The sequence below is a fragment of the Phalangium opilio genome, unplaced genomic scaffold, assembly GCF_054372755.1.
Source record: "Phalangium opilio isolate 3A_F unplaced genomic scaffold, DU_Popi_V2 ptg000024l_1, whole genome shotgun sequence".
NCBI classification, from domain to species: domain Eukaryota; kingdom Metazoa; phylum Arthropoda; class Arachnida; order Opiliones; family Phalangiidae; genus Phalangium; species Phalangium opilio.
In genome coordinates this window covers 2,783,532-2,793,083 of record NW_028324155.1, presented here as the reverse complement: position 1 = coordinate 2,793,083, position 9,552 = coordinate 2,783,532, and the positions used below count along the sequence as shown (strand labels likewise).

The 9,552-nt window shown below is 32.6% G+C and overlaps 2 protein-coding genes across 7 annotated transcripts; one reads left to right on the top strand and one right to left on the bottom strand.

Annotated features, from left to right (window-relative positions):
• Window positions 1-513: 513 nt before the first annotated feature.
• On the bottom strand, window positions 514-6,975 carry LOC149692153 (ribosomal protein S6 kinase beta-1-like). Of its 6 annotated transcripts, none has more exons than XR_016382648.1 (14): window positions 6,525-6,971; window positions 5,778-5,933; window positions 5,566-5,706; window positions 5,365-5,498; window positions 5,109-5,300; window positions 4,953-5,043; window positions 4,061-4,102; window positions 3,928-3,993; window positions 3,682-3,822; window positions 3,490-3,597; window positions 2,850-2,956; window positions 2,547-2,757; window positions 2,168-2,234; window positions 514-2,081 (listed from the first exon to the last, which is right to left on the bottom strand). XR_016382648.1 is itself a non-coding variant. In XM_089867885.1 (13 exons), the coding sequence occupies exons 1-13, from the start codon at window positions 6,618-6,620 to the stop codon at window positions 2,073-2,075; spliced, it is 1,473 nt and encodes a 490-aa protein (XP_089724011.1). In that variant the 5' UTR covers window positions 6,621-6,975; the 3' UTR covers window positions 514-2,072. The 6 variants fall into 6 exon arrangements, 4 of the variants coding, with proteins under 4 accessions (XP_089724011.1, XP_089724010.1, XP_089724009.1 ...); XR_016382649.1 differs by having other exon boundaries at window positions 514-2,078; XM_089867885.1 differs by lacking the exon at window positions 2,168-2,234 and having other exon boundaries at window positions 2,547-2,736; window positions 6,525-6,975.
• A 411-nt stretch (window positions 6,976-7,386) lies between these two features.
• On the top strand, window positions 7,387-8,892 carry Use1 (Vesicle transport protein Use1). The gene is made up of 6 exons (XM_089867837.1): window positions 7,387-7,708; window positions 7,861-7,913; window positions 7,972-8,050; window positions 8,128-8,293; window positions 8,355-8,527; window positions 8,592-8,892. Exons 1-6 carry the CDS (start codon window positions 7,598-7,600, stop codon window positions 8,775-8,777), a joined length of 768 nt encoding a protein of 255 aa, XP_089723963.1. The 5' UTR covers window positions 7,387-7,597; the 3' UTR covers window positions 8,778-8,892.
• The last annotated feature ends 660 nt before the right edge of the window (window positions 8,893-9,552 follow it).

Sequence of the window (9,552 nt, the reverse complement as noted above, 5' to 3'; positions counted from 1 at the left end):
ATTTGTTTTCACTCTACAGGATCGGCAACTCCCTATCTCGAGCGACAGAATATTCTGTATATACTCTGTTACAACGTCGGTTGTCAGCACGCGTTAAGCTAGGTCTCTATGTAACGTAGCTTTGTACGTGCTGTCAAGAAACAAAAAACTTCAGGATATTTTAAACTGATTTTAAATCCTGAAGTTTTTTGTCTCTTGTCAGCACGCGCAAGGCTAGATTACATAGAGAATGAGCTTTGCGCGTGCTGACAACCGATGTTGTAACAGAGTGTATACAGAATATTCTGTCGTTCGAGATAGGGAGTTGCCGATCCTATAGCGTGAAAACAAATTTCCGCACGCGCATTCTTTATCCATGGTAACACTATATCTATGTTTTAACAATTCGTAGAAAATCCTTTTTTTTTAAAAACGTTACCGACACTTTTATATTAGCGTTTTTATGTGTTTTTTCTCGTTTTCAATCAATTCCTCAAATTCATTTTTTTTTTCGTTAGTTATTCTTCATACAAATAGATATAAATTATTTTTATTATACAGATGTCCCATTTTTATAAGCGAAGTGTTCATCTAAGAAGACTGCGAGATATCTTATAATAAACTGTACATAAAAATAATGGAAAAACCCCCAAAAAAATGCGGGCGTGACGTAACGTAAGGTAGAAAATGTTCAATGAAAAAAAAATCCCCTGTAAACTATGATAGAAGTTTAGAAAAAGAACTTAGAAAAGAATTAAAGCTTTAAAAAAAAATTAAGTGGAAGACACGCGCAGTTAATTAATCTTAAAGACTTAAACAAACGTAAAATATATAAAGAATTCTATCATTTTTAGGCCTAAATTTAGTAATTTCGATATTAACTATTGTTTTTAAACAGGTATTTAACAATTTAAAAGCGTCGGTTGGTTTGGGGGTTATAAAAAACAATATTATATTATAGTTTATAAGATTTTTTTCTCTGTTAGCCTTTAAAATATACTAATATAGTTAATGGTTATATTATTAGTAGTATAGTATTAACATTATTAACGTATTATAGTTACCCTTTTTTTTTATTATTATTAAAAAGTTAAGCGAGATGGTGGCTAGTTTAATTAATTTTAACTTAAGTGATGAAATTCTGAAATTCATGTCTTTTCCAATAAATTATTTCAGCAAACGTTTGCAGGGGCTGATTATTAGCAATATTATATTTATATTATTACAAATTGCTAGCCACAATAACCCAATTATTATTGAAATCTGAGCGAAATCGGTGGACACGCTAACTGTGGAACGACTTAGACCGTCCGCCATTTTTTCCGAGTATTCCTCTGCCATTTCTAGCGTCCCATGGGATCTAAGTCGTCCCACAGTTAGCATGAACCCAATTATTATCTAAATCTGAGAGAAATCGGTGGACACGCTAACTGTGGAACGACTTAGGTTGGGTGGGACGCTAGAAAAGGGGGGAGGAATACACGGAAAAAATGGCGGGCGGTCCCGTGATTCGTCTGAGGTAGACCAGACCGTCCGCCATTTTTTCCGATTATTCCTCCCCCATTTCTAGCCTCCCATGGGATCTAAGTCGTCCCACAGTTAGCGTTTCCACCGATTTACCTCATATTACTCATCCTCCCCCATCATATTTGCGGTAAAAGTTAAAAACTCTTAATATTAAATTAATTTGCAGGGCCTGATAATAAACAATATTGTTACTATATCCCTAAAACAATATATCTAAGAAAATTACTCAGTATATTCTAATTAAACTAGCCACTCGTTTAAACAGTTGAAATTGTTTTTTGTTTTCATTTGCATGAGCTCCCTTAGCCATTAATTATTTAATATTTTCAGGCAATAACTTAATTACCGCGTAAAAAAATTGGAAAATAAAAATACTGACCTATTAATGCGAGCTTTTTTTTTCGTTTTTTCATCATTCACTCTTTCTTATTAATTACCTTAAATTCTATCTATAATCTTACACAGCGAGCGTTGATATCAATTTCTTTTAATTAATAATTCTGTATAATAAATGTTTTTGTTTTGCGTTTCTTTTGAGATTGAGAGTGTGCTTGAAAAAATGTCTTTCATTTCTTCTAGCAAAAAAAAAAAAAAATAAAAATAATAAAATAAAACCCTCAATCAATTAAACAAACAAACAAACAAACAAACAAACCCTAACATCTTATCTTATTTTTTTTTTTATATTACAGCAATCTTGGAAACCTAATTTAACCAATCTGTCATAGCTGCGAAAAGAGAAAATTAAAAAAAAAAAAAAGACGAAAAAATTATGGATTAGCTGTAAAATTTGGAAAGCACTCGCGGATTGCGTGTTTTTTTTTTTCTTTTTTTTTTTCTTTTTTTTTTTTTTTCTTTTTTTTTTTTCTTTTTTTTTTTCTTTTTTTTTTTTCTTTTTTTTTTTTCTTTTTTTTTTTTTCTTTTTTTTTTTTCTTTTTTTTTCTTTTTTTTTTTTATAAATAAATGTAAAAATTGTTTGTTTTTCCCTAAAAATGATTAGAAAAATAATTTAAAGATAGGTTTTTTTAGGACCTGCGTACCTTCTTAGTTTGTCCTTTTCTAGCTGGAATAGCCGGAGATCTTGGATGTCTAGCTGGCTGATTCGCGGAGGTGGCGGTGGCTGTGGGAAGACAGCCTCCTGTATCCATTTGCTCATCAGGTGTACAAGGAGGGGCTCCTAGAGCGTCTTTAGCATCATCAATACTTATTGGATAACTTCTATTGGCAGGGCTATTGCGCGATTGATAAGCCCTTGAATGTATATTTTTTTTTTTATTTATTTTTTTAGTAAATTAGACTTTACAATTAGTCACTTTGACTCAATCAGGAATATATATATCTACCTGAAGGGCATTCGAGGACTAATTGGAAATTTTCTGGGTGATCTAGCTTTGACAACCGAGGGTCGATGCATTTCTTCTAGAACAGACGGTGCTATGTAAGTAAAACCCTAAAAAACCAATTGATATTTCAGAATTTGATGAGTTTGGATGGAATCAGGGTTCGTACGAAATTTTTACATTGAAAATCCCTGACTTTTCAAGGTTATCCCTGACCAAATTTTGCCAATATCCCTGACCATTTTAAGGTGTTTACCAGAGCCCACTTCATCACACCAGACTTATATTTAGCATTGCTCGAAGAAATCATGGTTTGATATAACAAACGAAATCCCTGACATATCCCTGACTTTTTAGGAAATATTTTTAAATCCCTGACTTATCCCTGACTTTTTAGGAAATATTTTTAAATCCCTGACTTTTTAGGAAATATTTTTAAATCCCTGACTTTTTAGGAAATATTTTTAAATCCCTGACTTATCCCTGACTTTTTAGGAAATATTTTTAAATCCCTGACTTATCCCTGACTTTTTAGGAAATATTTTTAAATCCCTGACTTTTTCCCCTATTTTCCATATCCCTGACTTATCCAGGTTCCGTACGAACCCTGGGAATGGAGCTTTTGTCGGACTGGGAATTGTACCAGGAACACTTGATTGGCACTCTCACTAAGGAGACTATCATCGGGGCTATCAATTGGAGTCTGTCCCGTAAATTTTGTGTCAAATTGGGATACATCATCCTCTCCAGACTAAAATAATCAAAAGACAGGCGCGAATTCCGTTAAGAAAACACTGTGTTTCTCTCGACTTAAAATTGTTGTCTAATCTCTCACTAAAGCGGGTTTAATTGGAGGTTCAATCTTTCTGGCCAAAACGTCATCCCAATTAACGTGTTTAAAGAAAGGATGGTTTTTTATGGCTACTCCGTCTTCCGGACCACTTCCTAGTCTAGATGCAACTTGCCTCCTTAAGAGCTGCGAGTTTCAATTTCAAATGCAGGAAAATTTCAAAGAAATTAAAGTTTTTTTCTTTCTTTCTTTCTTTGAATGAAAGAAAGAATGAATGAATGAAATCATCACCTTTCTAATCATGTCTCTCGCATCAGGTGTTAGATAAGGGGGTAAATTTAATTTACATTTTAAAATCTGAAAGGAATTTAATTAATCCCTGAAAGTTTTTGAAAATATATATAATTAAAATTGAGTTCAATACTTTTTCTATAGTCTTTTTCCTATTTTCCGCCGTAAATGGTGGCTGTGGAATCAAATGAAAAGTACATGACGACTTAGGTCTAAAAAACATGACGACTTAGGTCTAAAAAACATGACGACTTAGGTCTAAAAAACATGACGACTTAGGTCTAAAAAACATGACGACTTAGGTCTAAAAAACATGACGACTTAGGTCTAAAAAACATGACGACTTAGGTCTAAAAAACATGACGACTTAGGTCTAAAAAACATGACGACTTAGGTCTAAAAAACATGACGACTTAGGTCTAAAAAACATGACGACTTAGGTCTAAAAAACATGACGACTTAGGTCTAAAAAACATGACGACTTAGGTCTAAAAAACATGACGACTTAGGTCTAAAAAACATGACGACTTAGGTCTAAAAAACATGACGACTTAGGTCTAAAAAACATGACGACTTAGGTCTAAAAAACATGACGACTTAGGTCTAAAAAACATGACGACTTAGGTCTAAAAAACATGACGACTTAGGTCTAAAAAACATGACGACTTAGGTCTAAAAAACATGACGACTTAGGTCTAAAAAACATGACGACTTAGGTCTAAAAAACATGACGACTTAGGTCTAGAAACATGACGACTTAGGTCTAGAAACATGACGACTTAGGTCTAAAAACATGACGACTTAGGTCTAAAAACATGACGATTTACGTCTAAAAACATGACGATTTACGTCTAAAAACATGACGACTTACGTCTAAAAACATGACGATTTACGTCTAAAAACATGACGATTTACGTCTAAAAAACATGACGATTTACGTCTAAAAAACATGACGATTTACGTCTAAAAAACATGACGATTCGGGTCTAAAAACAAAACAATTTAGGTCTATAAAATAGGCTTACCGCTCCAGTTAACATATCATACATAAGAGCTCCTAAACTCCACCAATCTACCGCTTTACCATGTCCATTTCTTGTTAAGATTTCTGGTGCCCTAATAATTAATGAAAAATTTTAGTTTTTTGTAAGAGGTTTTTGCATGGTACCTTAAACCCTTACATATATTCAATTGTGCCGCAAAATGTGTGAGTTATTGTACCATCTTGAATAGATTCTTTGCAAAGCCCAAAATCAGTTAATTTCACGTGACCCGTGGCGTCTAATAATATATTCTCTGGTTTTAAATCTCTGTAGATGATGCCTTCCTTGTGCAAATGCTCTAAAGCTAGCACTATCTCAGACAAATAAAATCTAACATCGGGGAAAGAAAATATAAATATTTTTGAAGGAATCTTGATTAAATTGTTTTTCCTACGAAGCGGGATCCTCTAAAAAGATTCCTTCTCTTTCCAGATGCATAAAGAGTTCACCACCACTGAGGTATTCGAGAATTAGGTACAATTTACCACCCGTTTGAAAAGCATAGATTAAGTCGACAATAAATGGATGCTTAAGTAAAAACATGATAAATTTAATATTTTCCCTAATAAAATATTCCCTATGAAATTTTAATTACTTTAACGGCTTCTAAAATATTTCTTTCAGCTTTGGTATGAGCGGTATCTTTTTGATTCCTAACTATAGTTGCTTTTTTTAAGACTTTCATAGCAAAAATTTTATTGTAGTCTTTGCCAGTAACTTTTCTGACTTGAAATACCTTAAAAATCACATCAAAATATGTTTTTTCCCGTCTACTGAAAGATCTAGCGTCAAAATGGTTTCCTCTACCTTTCCATAGCCCCCTTTCCCTAAAACTTTGAGCAACTCAAAATCTTTTGGGCTTGTTTTTTCTTGGCCCGGATTTACTACTTGCTCTGTTAATGGAATTTTTTCAAATTCATCAGATTCCAATATGTCATTGACATTCGGTTCTCCATTTAAATTCTATAAAGGATATAGATTGTAGCACATCATTTTATCTCTTGGTTTTCAATGAACATAAACTTAAGGGCATGCTACCTTCAAAATTTGTCAATTTTTACTATCTCTATTTAAACAAGGGTGATAAAAGTAGAAATAAAAATTTTATAGATAAGGTAAGTGTTTACAAGGACACAGATATCCTATTGGCCTATATTTGTAAATTGAGAATAAATATGTTGCTTAAAAACTAATGTGTGTACCTATACATTAAATTAAGTCTTAAAACTGTTTGCTTATTTTACTTTTTCCTTGTTTCGCTAAGAGGAATTTGTACTTTGTCATCTAAATCTAATAGGTCTATTCTATTTCTTCCATGATTCTATACTTTCCAAAAATGTTGGATCAATTAACATATTGAAGCTTTTAGAGTAAAATCAACAATATCTGGGCATATTAGCGATTTTATAGATGAGAAAAAGATATACATTATACATCTATCTTATTTAATTTAATTAAAAAATAATGCTAAAAAAGTTTAATTTGAAATTAGCATACGTTACTCAACCCTATTAATTAAAATAATACTAGAAAGCCAAGTCCCAAAAGGCATACCTCTTCGTCAACTTCAATGGCATCGTCCGATTCGTCTGACACATTTTCAGCATCGTTTTCTAAATCATCTAAATGAAATACGCCTGGTCCAGCCATTTTTACGGATAAATTACGTAAACATTGATATATTTAACTACAATTTGACTAATTAATTTAATTTAATTCGGCTGAAATTATAACTCTTTCATACCGCTTCAACCTCCGTGGTTTATAGCTAAGCCTAAATTATCTAATCTTCTACGCAACGAACTCGTACTGGACATATCCCATATTTTGTTTGGAAGATCGGAACGCACCAGTCTGGGAAATAGCCAGGGCTGGACATAAGGCACTAGTCAAGGCATTTGACTACTAAAAAAAAAGCCTTGACTACTAAAATAAATCGAAATCTGGGGGCTCACTAGTCAACTTGACTAGTAAAAAAATGTCCCAAATATTCGTAAACCATGCGTCTCACTAGTCAGGCTGACTACTAAAAAAAGTTGGGATAGGGGGGCTCACTAGTCAGGCTGACTACTAAAAAAAATATCCTTATGTCGAGCCCTGGAAATAGCACACTTCCTCTGGTCCAAAACCAGTTTATTAATTGCTTGGACTAGTTTTTTAATTCAAGAAGTGGGGGTTACTGGTCCTCAGGACCAGTTAATAAATTGCAAATCTGCAGGAGAACAAAGGCTGGGACCAGTCCGGAGACCAGTTAACTATTTCGGTGACTAGGGGGTCACTGGTCCCAAGGACTAGTTTAAAAAATATCCATTTCCCAGACTGGAACGCACTCTTTTTGAGTGATGACGTCATTTTTATCGTCTGCTGGTGATGGTAGTACCATCAGGCTGGGAAATAAGGATATTTTTTAAACTAGTCCTTTGGACCAGTGACCCCCTAGTGTCTGAAATCATTTACTGGTCTCTAGACTGGTCCCAGCCTTTGCTCTCCAATAGATTTGCAATTAATAAACTGGTCCCAAGGACCAGTAACCCCCACTTCTTGAATTAAAAAACTAGTCCAAGCAATTAATAAACTGGTTTTGGACCAGAGGAAGTGTGCTATTTCCCAGCCTGAGTACCATCATCATGGCTGGAACGAAACTTATGTCGCGTCTTGAAGTTAATTTCACTCGACTATTGTCAAAATGTGAATCAATGGCTTCTGAAAACAAAATAATAGATTGGAGGTTTGAAAAGGTAATTATTTTTAATATAAAAATGACGACAAAAATAGGCTTTTAGATCGTAAAATGCTAAGACTTGGTTAGTGATGCGCCACTTCTGGTGGGATGGTTATGGTCAATTAAAGGTCACTCTATAATTGACACGTGGTTTTGTTTATTTTGAAGTATATTGAAGCCCTTGAAGATAAACTGTCGGAACTTAAAAAGTTGAATGTATGGTAAGTAATATAATTATATTGAGAGAAATTGCTGCATATTTAATTATGCACCATCCAGTCAGCCTAGCAAAGATTCTTTAACAGAATATTCCCGGAAAGTTGAGTTTCTAAGGGGCTTAATTGTTACTGAGAAAATGGTAATAATAATAATAATAATAATAATAAATAACCTGTTAAATATCAAATTCTTATCATTAAAAAAATTATTTTAAAGCCAACTGTAACGGAAAAGGCTATTGCCAGTCAACTTTTAGTTACAGGTGGTGCACCATCCCAAAATAATCAAAGTAAAATTAAAGAAATTCAACTTCAAACCCAATCGCGATATAATAATGCAGTTCGTGATGAATTATTTAGCAAAAGTTTTGACCAGTCACCTAGTAAGTATGCTAATTATTTAAATTATTAAATTAATGCAAAACAAATAATTATTTATTATAGCATCTGATGGTGTTCGATTGAGACAAATTGATAATTCATCGGAAGATTTGGATTCCTTACTTCAATATCATAATAATATTCAAGAGAAAGTTGCGGAAGAAATGGTTTCTCTCGTACAAAATATGAAACAAAATACCATGTTGGCATCCAGGATTATACAAAAGGATATCGAGGTAAATATTTTGTAAACCCATTGTTATATAACATTCCCAAATATTAATAATCTTCTTTTTTTAGACATTGGAAAAAACTACTCACTTAGCGGAGAAAAATTTCGGTAATCTCAAAGTTGAGAGTGAAAGGTTAGAAGTTCATGTCAGAAATGCCTGTAAATGGTGGATTTGGATTCTGTTAGGAATGGTGTGTTTGACATTCCTTTGGATGATAGTCTTCATTAAATTATTTCCAAAGAGGAGATTATGATGATGATGTTTATTCTTTTCATCCAGCATTAAATATATTACCTTATTTATTTAATAAAATTATTTGTTGAAATTAATATTGAATAAAAATTTTTTTATAATAATAATATAAATTTTCTGTTGTTTTACTTGTCTCTTGAACACTGCAAAATAATATAATAGGCCTAATGAGTACAGTAAAAAAATATAATAGGCCTAAATATTAAGGTAGTACAGTGAAAAATATAATAGGCCTAAATATTAAGGTAGTACAGTGAAAAATATAATAGGCCTAAATATTAAGGTAGTACAGTGAAAAATATAATAGGCCTAAATATTAAGGTAGTACAGTGAAAAATATAATAGGCCTAAATATTAAGGTAGTACAGTAAAAATATAAAAATAGGCCTAAATATTAAGGTAGTATAGTAAAAAATATAATAGGCCTAAATATTAAGGTAGTACAGTAAAAATATAAAAATAGGCCTAAATATTAAGGTAGTACAGTAAAAATATAAAAATAGGCCTAAATATTAAGGTAGTACAGTAAAAATATAAAAATAGGCCTAAATATTAAGGTAGTACAGTAAAAAAATAAAAATTATTACTCTGAGTGGCGGGCCCCTCGACGTGAGTCCAACGCCCCTTAACGGCTGCTTCTCTGCATCACATCTGGTGTTGATGGAATCGTGAGTCCCTGCTTTTGAAAATATGAATTCAAAATTAAGAAGAGAAGTTTTGATTTTTCTCAAATTAAATTGATTTATAATGAATAATAATACGTAGGGTGAAAGGTT